The sequence below is a fragment of the Hippichthys cyanospilos genome, chromosome 12, assembly GCF_059441005.1.
Source record: "Hippichthys cyanospilos isolate Australia breed blue-spotted pipefish chromosome 12, RoL_Hcya_1.0, whole genome shotgun sequence".
Taxonomy (NCBI): domain Eukaryota; kingdom Metazoa; phylum Chordata; class Actinopteri; order Syngnathiformes; family Syngnathidae; genus Hippichthys; species Hippichthys cyanospilos.
The window spans coordinates 9,781,394-9,799,069 of record NC_142380.1 but is presented as its reverse complement, the minus strand read 5'-3'; the positions used below and the strand labels follow the sequence as shown (position 1 = coordinate 9,799,069).

Below are 17,676 nucleotides of genomic sequence, written 5' to 3'. Positions count from 1 at the left end.
AAGATTGTGGCCTTTTTTTTCTTAATATGCAGGCGAGGCTTTGTCCTTTCTGCCTCCCCTGACACAATTCCTGGAACACAAATGTAATATTTTGTTGTGAAAATAATAACAGGCAAATACACAAGTTAATTGTAGTTTTTCGTTTTAAAAGTAACTGAAGAGCATTTATTTATGTTGCTTGTCACTATACTTTGCTTGAACTAACATGCAAAGGCATGTTTGCAGAATTTAATACAACATATTATAGAAGAATGAAATAGCAACTATTCCAGTGCACACAGCCAATCACTAAGTCAGCTGAGTAAAAAGATATTTTTAAAAAAGGATGAATGTCTGTCATGGCAAATTAGTATTTTTAGTATTCTTTTGTCAGACAATACTCATCTCATTTTGTTCAAATTTAATCATCTGCTAAGTAACACTACCATAATATTGCTACAATTATAGCAGATGAGTTACATTTTTTACTGATAAGTGCAGATAAATTGTAAATCTTAATAGCCAAGACCCCATGACTCTCACAATATATTAACTCATTCCCTGCCAGTGCATTACAACCAATCTATGACATCTATAGTCAACAATGGTAGTGAATAAGTTAACACATAGCAGATATTCTTTTTGGTTCAATGCAGCCATTCTCAGTAGTTTGGAGGTCAGTGGAGTTTAGCATCCTATGCTTTGGACTGACAGCAAGCATAAGAAACATAAAAAGCCTAAACATCATTGATTACATACATAGAAGGAATGGCTGTTTCAGTTGTTGTGGTTTGTCTTTTTTTTTGATAGATCACAAGGAAGTCCTGAAATATGGTCTTATAGGCTGATGTAGTGAGAGGTCTGTAGGGTAGCTGCACGCAAAGTCATCAATCCTGTCCGCCCCAATTATCGGGTTCACAGACAGGATGTCATTGGTCCAGGCACACCCACACACAAACAACCTCAAGTCCATACGGGAGAACCACATGTGAGAATACATATTGGAGCTGGTCGTATTATAAGTAGGAAGGGAGATCCTTCTCCACCACCTGCAAAAAATAAATAAATAAATTTAAAAAAGCGAATTGAATAAATACAAAAAAAGTGACATCTTTCAAAACAACAATCAATGGCACTCACACTGGGATCGTCCGTTGGACCATACCGCTTTACCACTTGTCCCTCTCTGTTTATTAGAAACTGTCAAGAAATGTTTAAGTTTCATCACAGTAAGAGGCTTGATTAGGAGGGAAAAAAAAATATTACAAAGCTCTAAATGATTAAATTACCTTTGTGAAGTTCCATTTGATGTTACTGAAAAAAAAATTGGGAAAAGAGGCTGATTAGTTTTGTATTTTTATTTCGAGTAATGTGACGATTAAAAACGGGTAAGTGAGCAAAAAATGGCAAACGCTTCATACTAATTACTGTAAATATTCTGCATGACAGTAAAATATGCTGGAAATGTTGTGAGAAAGCCAACTACAAAATAAATATGACTTTGCCAAGTAATATATGGGCACAAAGAACTTGGTATGCTTTTGTTTAGTTGTTGTTCCAGACAGCACGTCACGGTGTAACAGCTTGACTTATCTCTCTACTGCAACACTATTGCGCCTGATTCCCGACAGAAACAACACATTCTGAAATCATGTTCAATCACCAATTCAGGGCCTAATGTTTTTAGGGAAGAAAGTAGTGTTCTGCTAAGCACAAATTAAGAAAAAAAGTGATTACAAAGATTCATAAAGTTTGGTCAGTCAATAGAAATGTGTTATTTGGTCTTCTATGTTTATATTTTTTGCCCATGTTATTTGGTCATCTACGTTCATATTTTTCCCCCACCAAGCATACATATATATTTAATATTTTTATTTTGAGCTGAATACTCAAAATTCAATTTGAATTTCTGTAGGATAAATCGGGAGCTGCAGCCCTCAGTAGTAACAAATCACAGTAGGGACACAGTTAAAAACGCACACCCGCATTAATATAAGCTAAAATACAAAAATGAGCATTTCCAAAAATTGTTCTATATTTTCTAATATCTTGCTTCTTGTAAAAAGCTGAAAAAAGGCACTTTTCTTTATAAAGGCAGTTTCTAATAAATCTATTTAGCCCAGTTTGTCTTTGCAAATGTATATGAGATCTGCTGCTTATAAAATTAGATGCAGTTCACTTGTAGAAATAATTTCAAGATCCATCAACAACAAATCTACCATAATCAAATAATAATAACCAAATAATGAAACACTAAATCTAAAACAATGATTAAAGACTTTAGGTGATGGTATAACTTTACACTTGGACATTTGAAACAAATGTGTTCCAATTACTGGTACCTAAGAACCAAAAAAAAAAAAAAAAAAAACCCCTTTATATTATATATGTATGCTCGGAAGTACCAACCCAAATCAAAACTGTACTTTTTTAAGATGAATACACAAGAATGTTTATTACACGTTGGGAAACAACATACTTTCCAAGGGTTCCCTTTCCTTTCGGCTGTGCTTTCATCCACTTCCAAAGAGGGTGAGCGTTGTCTCCATTCACATCAATTTTGCTGAAGAGGTCAAAGTTTGCATTAAAACCTTTGGCAAACTCTTTAATCTCAGCATCAGTCCCAGGCTCCTAGACCATCAACAGGAATAAACACAATTTATTACAACATGTGACAGATGATGTCACCACAAATATACAGCATAAATGTGCCATTTTGCCACTTGCTATCGACTGAAAATGACAACATGGTCATTGAAAAATCTATTAACAACCAATTAGAGCTTAGTTTGTGAATGCCCTGACCAAATATAGAAAACAGGCTTAAAATATGATAAAAATATTGATTTCAAACACATGCCGATGACACAAACGACTGATGAAACTGGGCTAAATTACCTGTCCTCCAAACTGGTTACATGGGAATCCTAGGATGCGTAAACCCTTCTCAGCCAGGGAAGCGTGCATTTCCGCAAGCTGAGTATAGTTTACTCTGGTCTTTCCTCATTTGGAAGCCACATTTACAATAATGCACACGTAACCCCTGTTACAGAAACACAACAGCAAAGCACACATCATTAATGTTTCTGTTTTGTTTGTTTTTTTAAATCAGTACAATCAAACCACTTTCAGGTTAAAAATGCATTGTAATGCACTGCGTTACTCCCATTTGTAATGAGTAAAATATTACTATTTTTTTGTATATAATACTGTATATTACACTACCACGTTACTGCAAAACGTAATGTATTACAGCAATTACGTTATTTTTGTTGCGCATTACTCCCAATACTGTATGTAAACCACTAATTTATTTAAGCCTACAGAGAATTGCTATAGATTATGTCATGACATCTTGTGAAGCGACATCTCACCTGTATTTTTCCAAAGACACTTCATTGCCATCAATATCCTTTGCAGAGAACTCATAGATGGTCTTGGCATTTTGCCAGTCATTGGCTTGTGCGCACTGCATAAAGGTAGAGGAAGCATAAGTTGTACAGTCAAGTTGTGCAATAGAGAAATAGACAAGCGATGATGAGTCAACTGCCTGCAGAAAAATCACTTCCATGATAACTGAGGTGACCTTTAGCCCAATTTAGTCACATGATTTTTTTTTCCACACATTTTATTGCACCTACAATTATGTAACACAAATCTCAGTGCTTCTGATATACCCGCATTCTACCGCTGTATAAGAATTAAACTAATGGTAGAGAGAGAACACTAAAAAAATTGATAGTCCTGTCTTCTCGTGTGCCATGGGAAATTAACCAAATTGTTTAAATTGGTCGAATGTATTTAATATCACTGTGTGTGTCTTTTCTCATTCAACTAAATTAGTCCAGACTTCACACATAAATAGATAAAAAAAGATCATATTTATCCTAATATGCATAGTTTTTTGCCACACTTGATTGGTATTTATGTATTGGTATTTATGTAACTGTTTACTGCCAAAACAAGCCACATACTTGCTCATTACTGCAGCGCCATGTAGCAAAACAAGCTAACGCCTTAGATCCTGACGTAAGCATTACACAAACCCAGCAGATTACAGCCGGTTTTGCAAGACTAAACAACAAGGCACAAACACGAATTTACCGCACGTGAGGCTTTAATTCGATCGCTATAAAAAGCGCAAAACAAAATTGTACCAACGTCGGACCTATTTCTTCGTTACACCACGTTTTAAAAATAGCATAGTTTAAAAGACCTTGCAAACGCAGTAACGACGGTGGCGAAATAAGTGAACCCAGTCACATCAACAATGCACGGTTAGATGCATGAATTCAATTGGGATTAAATACTTTACCATGGTTCGGATCACGCCTCTGCTCCCAAGCACGCCAAACAACACGGAAGATGTTCGGAACAACCACATGCTGATGACACCAGTGACCGTTATTACGTCATGTTGTAACCACCTCCCACATCCAATGATTGGGTACTGCGCATGTGTGGTGTGTGTGCTATTTTGATTAAGAAAAAACACGCATATGAATATTCTACCGTCGCCAAAAGTGAAAAACTCAAAAACATAAATACATTATTCTTGTTTTCACGAAAATTTACGAAAATAAATGGAGAGCACCGTTTATATTAAAGAGTGTAGTTTCACCTTTTGGCCGACAGATAACGCAGTCTAACTGGGAAATATGACTGCCAAAGGGATTCAACTTAAAAAAAAAAGACATGTTTCCGTTTTAAAGAGTATATCCACGAATGTTTAAGGTTGCAACATAAAAATATTCCTTTATAATACTGATTCATTAAACACATTGGAAAATACATTTTGCGAGTACGTTACTGCAACTTTTCCGCGCGCACACATACACACACACACATACATATGTACATACTAATGATGCCACGTTCACAAATGTATGTTTTTTGCCATTTCATTCCATATCTATTTGAATAATTTGTCCTGTGTAATATTTGGGTCAAGGACTACTTTTCTATCTAGCATATTGAAAACCGATGTGAAATGCAGTTTCCCTCTTTTTAATTGAGTATTGTGCAGTTAAACGTGTGTGCTTATTCTGAATGTCACTGAATCTTGTTAAGTGAAGTTGAAAAGCTGGAAACTGGTGTCTTTTGGAAGAAAAAAAATGTCACATGACACCCTATCATGGCAGCTTTTATTTGACCAGTTTGACATTACGTGAAGCACTATATGGAGCACAAGAGCAAATCTCAAACTTCAAAAAAATTAATGGGTAAGTATATAATCATGCTGCAAATGAGTGTCTCCTGCAGTTGAAGCAGTGGGAAGTCTTCCTTGCAAACACACACGCAAGAACAGTGGCTTGATTGGATGATGTAGGGGATCTGTAACATCCACTTCAGATTCGCTAATTGAACGCCTCTCATATAGCCAATTAGGACTCAAAATGAAATTAAAGGGTTAGTCAGTGAAATAGGCATCCGTTCATTTAGGTGTGCTGTGTGTATTTCTGTGTGTCTATGCACCTTTTGTTGGCTGTAAAGACAATATTAATATTATAATATTAATATTATATATATATATATATATATATATATATATATATATATATATATATATATATATATATGAACTCACGTCACAAAAAGGAGACATCTGTATAAAGTAAGCAACAAAAAGGTATGTAATGTCCCACATGTTTTGGTTTACTGTCAAACTAAGAAAATTACGTGGTGTTTATTTGAATAGTCGCACAAAAAAACGTTGGAAAAGTCCACTGAGATTCAGGCTAAGAAGCAATGCAAAATGGTATAAAAAGGCTAAAAAATAGTTTTGGTGTCACAATGATTTAAGCAACAGGTTTTCAAATGCAAGTGGTGGAGCAACACATACAGAAAGACAATATAGCAACATTCGCATTAAGAATAACATTACTGTGCAAATGTGACTTTAATGCTTTTTAATGTATATCTATATATCTATATTTTACTGCATTTTGATGGTCAAGGCAAACAACACTATTGAATTTATGCTAAAAATTTGGCAATAATAGTTACCTTTTTTACATTCTATTTTTACGTCAACGAGTCCTCTCGCTTCACACACCTAGAGCAAATTAATAACCCTTCAGAGAAGAGAAATGAATGACAATAAAGCAACAGAAAAACAAACAAGCTTTGTATTAATCTAAAAACAAAACTGTTGCCTAGAAACCACCTCTGCTAAACTTGACTCTGCTAACCCCACCCTCTTCAGCACACGCATGCTCGCACACACTCACGCACGCACGCACACACATACCGCTCTAGGAGATTAGATCAGATGGTTGAGAAAAAGTTTGGGTAATTTCATACTGTTCCTAAGCAACAACTTTGCCGTTTGCTTGCCTTTGCATATCCTTGTTGGCACCACAGGAGATTATTGTACGTGTCAGAAAATGTATTTTCAAGATGACCGCATAACTTTTCTACTTCCACCTGAACACTTCCTTTGAGAGGAAGAACCTCCAAACTTGTTCATTAAAACTGAGACAAGCCTGATTAGTTCTTTTTTTTTTCTTTTCATTTTCAGAGTTACTGGACCCACTCATTACATTCACATTAAAAATCAAATTACCTTCCTGTGGAGTGTTCTAATGAAAACACCTACACACAAATTCTTAGCATGTTTGAAAATTTGTAACAAAGGAAGTGTCAGGAAAACAGATGGCAACCTATATTTGCGCTGGCAGTGAATCGTTTACATTTAACCCTCGCACTGAGGGGCTCGGTTGGCAAGGCAACAGATTCTGCAGTCTGTTTCCCCTGACTGCACCTCTCGATAGTCCACATCAGCCTCCTTATCCTCCACCTTCCTTTAGACCATCGTGAGACAAGGTTGGCATGTCGGGCTCAGCTCTGCTGCCTTGATCTGACAGGTAATTAACGGCCCATTGAATTCACCTCAAAGCCTGATCACAAAGATCCCTCCCCCAAATCAATGTGTTGGCAAATAGTATGTAAATGCTGAGTGCAGAGAAAAGGTAAAGTAACCTCAGTTATTTATAGCAGAACCTCCGTTTTCCTGATATTTCGGTTGCAGAAAGGCTGACTAAAGCACAGTCCTTTGAAATTGAATCACAAATGAAATCATGCAAAACAATAAATCTACTGGAGACACAAAAATATTAACAAAAACATTTCATGTATCATAACTTTAGCCCTACACAGAAAAACAGACATGAAGATTTCTAGGTCTGCAATGACTATTTAAGTAATCGACTACTAATAAATTAATCAATAACTAATTTTGGTAATCAAACAATTGTTTTGAGACTTAGCATAATTTAAAACCGTCAAAATCTTTGGCATTTTAGCATTTTACCAATACAGATCTCACAGTTGTGTTGTCGTCCTTGTAAGCACACTTATTATCTGCGCTAAATCAAAATAACACATTGACAAACATTTGCTTTTACTTTGGAAAAAAAAATCAATATTTGTTTTTTTTCTTTCTTTTTTTATGTTTTGATGAACCAAGGCAGCAATTCAATCTTAGCTGGTTTATGTTAGTGAATTGTCAAAGTGAAATGCTGAAATATTTTTTGGTGCGTATTTTCTAGACAGCTCATAAAAAATTCTTAAGTACAGTAAAATATTAGAATTAATGTAAAATGATCAAATTTTAAAATTGTTGTTTCAAAGTCCGCTCTAACAACTTTCTTTGATCCTATAACACAATCATTTTCCTGTAAAGTACAACTGTTGAACAAAACTACACAATTGGACTCGCTGTTACAGGCATTTTTTCCTATATTCTTCTCATAGAACTCAAATAACTTGAGTAGGGTGTTTTACCCTGAGGTGGTAAGCCAAAGATGCACAACTACAGTAATACGTTGTTTCAACTTGGCTTTGCAAAGTGTACATTTTTTTATTTCAATGAGCCAAACAACTTTTTAATGTAAAACCACATCCACAGGAAGTAAATGGAACTGAGTTCACTGATTTTTTTTTTAACATTTTATCATATTTAACTTAATCTCAAAGTTAAAAGGACATGTGTGCGATTGTTTTGTTTATTAAAGAGTTTTTTAAATGTATAATCATTTGAAAATTTATTTTTTACTCAAAAGCGGTCTAAATCTTACACATTGTCCCTTCAAGGCTTTAAGTTTGACAGCCCTACCTTTTATTTAAATATAATTCATCAAGTAATCAACAAAATAATCAACAGATTAATCCAATGTTTAAATATGTTTACATACTATCTCTGAAGACTTGATGGTGTAGACTGTAGAGGGAAAAAAGGGAAGCAGGGAGCCAGAGTTTTTTTCTTAGGTGTGTCTCCTCTTGATAAAACGAGAAAATGAATGATTAGGGCCCTTTGTTTCTGATATGAAAAAGCGTATGCGAAAAACATGAAACCTATGAAAACTAGGGGAAATAAATCCCAAGGTATCTCTATTTGAAGGTTGCAATGTAAAACATGGTCGACATTCATACATAAAAGTTAACAGGACAAAAAACAAACAAACAAACAAAAATAGGAACGTTATTTTGGTTCATTTAGACTTGAAGATACAGCTTAAATGATCACTTGAAAAGTTACAGGCGAGTCATTAATAATGGTATAGCTTAAGATTCAATCACATTTTTTTAAATCTGTATGTGTTTTTTGCACTTTTGTTTTTGATATTTCTGTTTTTGTTTACAGCTTTTTCAAATTTGTTTGTCTCTTTCTTACGTTTCTGCCGTCATACTTTGCCTCTGCCCTTCACTGGCGATCCTAAATTTGCAAATGAAATAGAAAAAGAGTTCCAAGTCCAAACTAGACTACTTTACCCTAAACAACCCTGCACAGAAATAGTGAGTTTCAAAAAGTCATTTGAGTCAAAGCTTTACATAGCACGACAAAGCCCCCGCACTCCCCCTCCCCCCCACCGCCACCGCCATTACTTCGGCAATTTGCCTAATGATAATAATGACCAAAATAACATGTGATTCAGTCACCCAGCAGTCGTTGCCAAATGGAAAAATACAGGGAGCGGAGAGCAAGTCAAAGAAAGTAACTTAGGGTATGTTCCTAATGCCTCACAAAGCAATTCTGACAAGAAACTTTATATGCACGAGTAGTAGCGTTGAAAACGTAACAAATGTACTTTTGATAGTTTGTGTCAGGGAAATGTTAAAAACAAAGCAAAGACATTGGACATGTTGGCGCGACATCTTGAAATGTACTTGTGACTGTGAATAGGTTTGATGAACTGGAGCCTTTTATAGTGCCATACACTGCTCTCTGATTCAAAATTTCAAAAAAAGCAAGGGAAGAACCTCGCGTCCACCTGCTGCCTATTAGCTGAGCAGCTGAGTCCACGTTTTCTTGGGCTAATCAGAATATTGCCTGTTTCAATTCGCTTCATCTTTTGCTTTCACTGAATCCATCTACACCAGGATGTAGTGAGCTTAGAGATGGAAAACCAACAACCACTCAGTCCCTCCCCCTCTCAATTTTGATCACTGAATGACCTTTGTTGCTTATATTACAACTGCTTGGTAAATGCCTGTGACTTTTTCATTTTATGATATAAGGTCTTGAGTTTGTTTGTTTGTTTTTCTGAAGGGTGTATTGTTTTCAATGTGGAAGACAAAAATTGGAAGTTCCATTTGATTAAAACTGCGAGGTGAAAACATAGCATTGACACCCGTTGATTAATGTAAAGGGATAAAATCCTGACCCAAGTGGAGGAGTTCAAGGGGTCTCTTTTATGAGTGATGGTGGAACAGAGCGGGAGATTGACATGCGCCTGCTGTGATGCAGACTATGTATCTATATAAAAAATCAGGATCCTGATATTTCTATTCATCCTCTGAATCGACTTTTGCTTTACCTGAACACCTTTTCATCAGTGATCATACTAGCAGGCTGCTGTGTGTGTTGTGAAGAAAAGGTCCCGTTTCTAAAAACTTGCCATGAATTATGTAAATTGCTTCAGCTTTGGAGTGATGTTCTGCCAAAAAAAAAAAAAAAAATCTTTAACTGACACTGAACCATACTTAGGTAACAGGTGGCTATTAGTTAATTTTGTCCATCATTTGGGCTCACATGATGTGGTCACAAAAACTGTGAAGCCAAAGCTGTCAAATGTTGATGGCCTCACATCTGTCTGGATCAGTGTTTTTCGATTTTTTTTTCAATGATATGTACCCTCTGTGAAATATTTTTTTCAGTCAAAAACCCCCTAACAAGTGCAAAGAATGAACTCAAGTCAAAGTGTAGTACCGTTCATTTCTGATTTGTTACACTATCGAATTAAATTGGCAGGGATTTCTTGAGGTATGTTATTTTTTTCAGGAACTCCAAAAGACTGATTGTGTAACATATGTTTTATCTATTGTTTGTCTGCTATAAAATTGCATCTATAATGACAATGTCCACCCGTTTAAAACGTAAAAGAAATGTCATACGATGTTTTGCAAAGGAATCAATCTAACACTTTATTGCATGCTTCATTTACAATGGATGGGTACATACAGTTTTCATTTGAACTTTTAAGTGAATTGATAGAATTATGACTCAAACAGTAATACAGTATATATCTGTACACACTTTACAGTGCCAATTAACAGAAGGAAAGTGTTTGCTTTTGTTGTCTCAATGACAATGGCACAGAGAAGGAGAAGCAGTCACTTTGGGGTTCATTCAATCAATCAGAAAAGGAGAAAACAGTCTTGGCTGCTAGGAGTGCTCTTTCTTTGTGAATCCGGTTGTAGATCACATTAATTTTCCCGTGATTTCTGAACGGTGGAATTGACCGCGGTTTACGGTGGCAGACCAGATTTTACAAGTCCTGCATAAAGTTGGCAAAGGATGAAACTCAGCGGAGCGGTGATGCAACACAGTATGTGGAACCCCTGTGTAAGTTATGTTCCAATTAATTTGCTCCTAATTTGAAATGAACTATGTAATGCTTATGTCAGGGCATTAAAAAAGCATTGAATCAAATTTGCTGTCTCCTGCAGAAACCCTATTAAAATTTTAGGTAACCTCTGAAATGTCTTCACATCTTCACTATTCATACTCCAATTTGAGAGCATCTGCCCTCAAGAATACTTAAAAACAAAACAAAACAAAAAAAAAACCTGCATAGCGACTTTTGGGACACCCTACATATAGAAAATATTAAGACGATTTGTGCTTTTCATAAATCTCATTTAAAGATTTAAAATCACATTTTGAAAAAAAAAAAAGACAGAATAGGCTATGAGGCATACAAAATATTTAAACTTTCATTTTTTAATAAATGAGGTGAATTGTTTGCCCTTTTCAGAGAGAATTAGTTCTCTCTGTTCTTTGTGATGAAAACATTTCCAGAGCTTAATTGGCATCAACTCACATCAGATTGAAATAAGGACTGCGGGAGCCTTTAGCGCCATCAGCCAAAGTTAATTACACACTCCTGTGGCTATGAAGCATAACCAAGTGAGGAGGCACGCATTTGAGATGCTATAAATAACATGAGTGAAGGATTAATTGTTTGGCAGGGGGCTAACCAAAGTGAATACAATCAAATACGTGTACATTCCTCCTCTGTCAGAGTTGAGAATGTCATAGAAAGTAGCATTACCATGATACTAATTTGCTAGTTCCTTGCAGCTGCCTCCTGCTGGCGCCAAATGAGAGAGTGGACAGACAGACGTCGAGCAGGCTGAGATGTTGGCTGGAGAACATACAGTGACTGCATTTTCTCTCCTGCCTTCTCAGTTTCATATTAGTAAATGGCTGTGACATGCCTTGTTGCTTTAGCAACAGGGGGAAAAGGGGTGTCAACCCTTCCTTGCAGCGTTAACCAACCTAATGTAGCTCCTCTTTTTTAGTCGGAGTCAAAGTATGCATTTCATTACTTTTGCTAATGTGTAGCAACCAAAAAACAAAACAAAAAAAAAGCCATGCAATTTGTCCGTGTCATGTTAAAATGCAGATTTCAGTACTTATATTTGAAACTAACGTTATGAAAACTAATGTCATCATGATGATGCAAAAATAATGATGCAAAACTAATGTTATGATGATGCAAAAATAATCTGTTATTTGATTCTTAGCAGGATATCAAGATATGTCTACATGATAAACTGACTTGCCCATCCCGTGTCAAAAGGAAGTTATAGATATAGATAATCTAGGACAATAGATCTCAATACTTTTTCAATGGTATATCTCCAAGATATATTTTTTTTCAGCCAAGTACCCCTCAACCACTTAACCATCGCATGCTGTGCTATCCATGTCTGATTTATTCATATTTAGAAATACTATTATCTCAGTATCGCACTGCATATTTTATTCAGCAAATGCAGAAGAAAGCTCATGTAACATCATCTGTTTTATTTCTGGCTCGTCTGATTGAAATTTGCATCACTAATGACAATGTACATCCATATTAAATTTAACAAAAAAAAGTTTTGCAAAGGAATCACCATGACACAGTAATAATGACAATGTGCATCCATATAAAATTTAACAAAAAAAAAGTTTTGCAAAGGAATCACCATGACACAGTAAAGCAAGTAATAGTTGCTTCATGTTCCATTAACTTGCTCTTAATTTGCAAAGAAAAAAGTGCTGATCCAGTGAGTGCATTTAAAAGCATTAAATAAGATTTGACCATACCCTGTAAAAACCTTGTTAAAATCACATGTACCCCTGGAATTGCCCTCTGGAATTGCCCTTTCATACCCAGTTCTTTTAAGTGAGCTGGTACGCAAGGATACAACATACCATCCATTATCTGCCGTTGGAGGCTAGGTGCTAACGGGAGTCATGGGGTGCATTCAAATGCATTTGGACAGTTCACATTTATTTATTATATTTCATGTTATCTATGCATCCATCCACCCATCATTGTAATTGCTTATCTTCAGACGTACTGCAGGTGGGCTGGAGGTAATTCCAGCTGTCTTCGAACAACAAGCGGGTTCACACCTAAACGAACAAACAATAATACTCAGCAACACACCTAAGGACAATATATAGTGTCCAATATTCCTAATACGCATGTTTTTGGAAAATGGGAGAAAGCCGGCGTACCCAGAGAAAACCCACTCAGGCATGGGGAGAACATGCAAACTTCATACTTGGAACACCAGAGAGGCACTGTGAGGTAAACGTGCGACACATTCAGATCTGATCAGGATGCATATTGGGCATCTCATTGGATACTAAAATTGTCACCGTGTCTACTGTCCACTGACTGCATGTTTTGAATGCGTATTTATTGGCAAACATCTGGGTACAGCCATTGTTCATATACTTTTACCACCAGTACAAAGAAAAAATGATAACAATTGTGTTCTGGTTCAAGTTTGCTGATTAGTATCCAAGCACAGTAGGCGTGTTAAATAATAAAAATAAACACAGGCTCTGTGGTGCTAAGAGTCTTCTGTTATTGTCTCACCACGGGTCCTCCTCCATTTCAAACACCCTCACTGTTGTGTTGCCATTGTGCACCTCCAAGGGTGGGCCAAGAGACAAAAAAGGCATAACTACCAGCAAGGACATTAAACTTTGGCACGATATAACCTGAACAAGTTAGCAGGGCCACAATGACCAGCCAGGAATATTTGTTTATGTCGCAATAAAGTCACTGATTGTCATTGAATCATAGGCATTTTGATTGTGGGCGTCACAAGGCAGAAAGAATCATGTGAGGAAATATGAGTGGTACAAGGTGTCACACATCTCACTTTCAGTGTGTATAATGTAAGTGTAGTTGCACGATTGAAGACTTTATTTACTGTAATTATAATATACCAAGTTTACAACTGTAATTTTTTGGGGGGTATCATAAAACTTAGAATTCCCTTTGCTGGGGGTCCGTCAGTGAGCTACTATTAAACAATCAATCACAATTACCACTTTGCAGTGCATGTGTTTAAATGTAAGCACTGTAAGTACTGTAGATGAGTGATTAGCATGTCTGCCTCTTGTTTCTGCGGTTCAGGGTTAGAATCTTAGCTTTAGAGAATTATTTGATGAATACATAGTGTTCATGTTACAAAGAGCCACTGCACAGCAGGTGACACACAGTGACTGAAATAGAACTCTAAGGAAAAAAGTTTCAAATACCCAGCAACTAAGCATCGCACCTTTTCAAGCTGCAGTGGAAAAAGTTGGACCCTGTTTCGAGGAGGCTTAACAAACTACATGTGGCTTGTGTCGCGGAGATTTGTTTTGAGTTGACAAAAATGGTATTTTCAACAGCCAGCAATTCCAAATGTAAGTGAAGTGTATGAAAAGTAGTACACATATGATGTAGTATTTTTACTTTGTAAATCATAAAAACATATGTTTGTCAAGGAAGGAGCGGATGAGGAAATTGCACTTAAAAAAAAAAAAAAAAACTTGGGTCAAAATGGCCCAATCTGGCTCAGAAAGGATTGTCTCAACTATATAAGTTATTCGTTTACCCTTAAAGGTTCACTGTGTAAGATTTAGACTGTTTTTCTCTGCAGAGTGCGCAGGAGGTGCTGCAGGTGCTGCAGGTGCTGCATTTACCATTGTCTGTAGCTATAACAAACATGACAGCCTGCCATGTAATATAATTTAATGATAACTAGACGTACGATTATTTTTAAAACATACTCTTGGTCGTTAAGAACACATTTATTTGCAAGTTTTTGAAATTTAGCTGTTTATTAGAGTGTGTTTGGAGTGTGAGTTGAGAGGCTACTAGTAAACTGATCATTCACTTAGTACTGCTACTTAGTACTACACTATGTACATGCATACATTTTGGCAACCAAGATTTTTCTTACTTTGATTTCTAGCCACAAATACAAATTACATAGTAAAAATGCTCATATGTCATTTAACTAACAACTATAGCCACAAGAAACATCTACTGCATTAAGCTTCAGCATTGGCTACCTAAACCAGCCAGTGTATATCATAAAAAAATCAAAGGGGCTTTGACATTGAATGATGATCTCAAAAAGTCTGGAGAATCTCAGCTTGCATTAATAAGGTACTGATTTTACTTTTGTCTTCGGGTATGTTGACTGATCTTGTGTCATAATGAACACTGTAGATCCATTTCAGATCCCGAGAGAGTTTCTGTGATAGATGAAAGCAGTGTTGACAAATGGGACTGGTAAAACAAGCAAACACGGTTAGCTGAAATTCTGCCTTAGTTGGATCACAAACATGCATTTAAGCAGAAAACATGAACCACCTTTTGGGATAAAAACAAACACTTGTAATTGTTAATATCAATAAGGACTTCTGGTGTGCTGTCAGCACAAGCTTCATTCCACAGCTCAACTGCATCTATGAAATGTTTTATACTTAAATTGTAAAAAAAAATAAAAATAAAAATAAAACTAGAGAGAGTAAAATGATCTTTGTTCAATCCCACTCTTAGGCACAGTTGTTAAATCTATCCAGGCTAAAGAGACTCAAAACAAGAGTAATCAACATGCTGCCTTTTTGAAAACAACAGTTGTGATTCACAGAAGGGTCGGAGCTATATTAAGTCCAATTGACTTGATGCATATTGTTCCGGATATGTTTGCAATAAAAATCTCACAGTATGAAGTGCAGTTGAACACCATTGCAAACTAATGATCAAGCCATGCTGCTGTGATGGCTTCACATTTCAAGTTGTTTGCTGTAATTGTTTTGGGCATCGAGTTCCCTCTGTTGGGGGTCCTTCACACAGCTATGGTGAGTAGCGGGACCTGAGTGCAGTTATAATGACCCACTCCGTTTCTTCACCGTTTCTTCTATGGGGAAAAAAAATCCAATGGCAGATTGCAAACAAAAAGCACATGGTGTACCTTTGTGATGAATGTTGAAGGTATTGTACTATAGTTATGTTATTTTTAAACTACTCATAATTCCTTTCACCTTGACTAAGACCATAGTTACAGCTAAAAAAAAATGCCCCAAAGATAATGCCACTTTTGGATTTTTTCAAAAATAATTTGTCATCATTTTTGTATATCTTAAAAACCTATGATTTGTAAATAGGTGACTAGACTTTTTATATCCAATGTAATTTTCTTTTTTGGTTTAGTAGAGGGATAGATACGAGGGCGACGTTTTCAGTATTGACATATGTCTCTTATCAAACTAATCAAGCTTCTCTAGTCCCTGGCCTAATCAACATCTGTCAAACGTCACTCATTGATTTGCGCTGATGGTGGTGATTATGTTTACAACAGCCTGGCGAGTGTGCTGTCACCATACCTACAGTGCAGCATATCTTCTTTCTTCTTTGCCACACTACACTCACAGCCAGCTTTTTGTGTGAACATTCATCACTCAGACAGATTGAACTGTCAAAACATCCAACCTGTCAAACAAAATGCACCTAAAATACCACAAAAGTAAAAAAAGGTAGTGAGACAAAGTACACAAACAAATGAGGGAGTTTATCTTAAGATAAAAATAACTAGGGGTTTTAAAATAAAATAAAAAAATAATAATAATAAATAATAAAATTACAATCAATTAATTGCAGTTAAAGTTAGGGTTATATTTTCTTTCGAGTTAATCTATTCTTTTTTATCTCTAAATATGCTTTCTGTAAGCTGATTGGATCCTGTTTTATGCATTCTTGTGATTGAGTTGCTGGGGATTGGAAAACTAAGATCAATCAAACCCTGAAGTAGACACTGATTGGTCATTGTGTTTGCCATGACCTGATAGGCTTCTGTTGCCGGTGGGAGGGCAAGTTCAGTAACAAAGGGGGAAGATGTGAAAATGGAAGCGCATGGGAGAGTTAAAGGTTTGATGAATGTTAAATTTAACCTTAAAAAACACCCCGACGGCATCTTCAATAAATATAATGTGTTATTCAGTTTCCTCACCAGAGAAGCAGCCTACAACATAATAAAGAAGCCAATTGGGACTGCGACTGCAGCAACAAAGATGCTTATGTAGCAGAACATAGCAAAGCCAAACTCAACTTAAAAACACTCACGTTTCAGCTAGTCTGTGACTGACAGGATGGACAATGTTTCATTTTAATATTGCTTCTGATTGTTTGGCGATTGGCAAAACACGGAACAACACGGACTTTGACTAGTGATCAGTCATTAGAGCAGGGATAGGAAAATCCGGTTCCTAAGTGCCATATCCCGTTCATTTTCCATGTCTCTCACTTTTAGCATACTGCAGTACAGCTTTTCATTTGAGACAGGTGTGATGAGAGAGGCAAACATTAAAAACAGGCAGGATACAGCTCTCGAGGATCTGGAGTGCCCTAACCCTGGTCTAGTGTTTATAATTTTTGTAAATATATCAGTATAATATAGCTCAGTAACATTCAGTTAAATTGTGTTTTTTTTTGTTTTTTTTTTTTTTTAGTACTTTCTTTTGTAGTATTTGTCTCATACGTTATATTGTATTCACATTGTGTGTAGAATGATGATTGAACTTTGTATCACCCCTCAGTCGGAAGAAACTGTGTGTTCTTCGGCGTCATCCCCCATTGCCCTATGCACTACGCTTTCCAGCTGTGATGTGTCATATGGCTCGCTCTGTATATGACTCGTTCTACTTGGAATGAAATATTTGATCATATCTCATTTCCCCACACAGATGGAGGCAGCATTATTTGTGGATTAATCACATCTCCATCATTTCCAATGCTTTATTTAATAAAATCAGGCTAGCTGTTCCAATCACAAAAAATTTAAGAATTCATAACTCATGCGGTATCCATCCCTATATCCGTCCATTTTCTATACCACTGCTTATCCTGTTCA

General features: G+C 36.2%; 1 protein-coding gene across 1 annotated transcript; it reads right to left on the bottom strand.

Moving 5' to 3' along the window:
* Window positions 1-129: 129 nt before the first annotated feature.
* LOC148414782 (phospholipid hydroperoxide glutathione peroxidase-like) lies at window positions 130-4,405 on the bottom strand. Its single transcript, XM_088428946.1, has 7 exons — window positions 4,295-4,405; window positions 3,354-3,448; window positions 2,878-3,022; window positions 2,459-2,610; window positions 1,269-1,293; window positions 1,120-1,179; window positions 130-1,028 (listed from the first exon to the last, which is right to left on the bottom strand). The coding sequence occupies exons 1-7, from the start codon at window positions 4,361-4,363 to the stop codon at window positions 996-998; spliced, it is 579 nt and encodes a 192-aa protein (XP_088285072.1). The 5' UTR covers window positions 4,364-4,405; the 3' UTR covers window positions 130-995.
* Window positions 4,406-17,676: the final 13,271 nt, after the last annotated feature.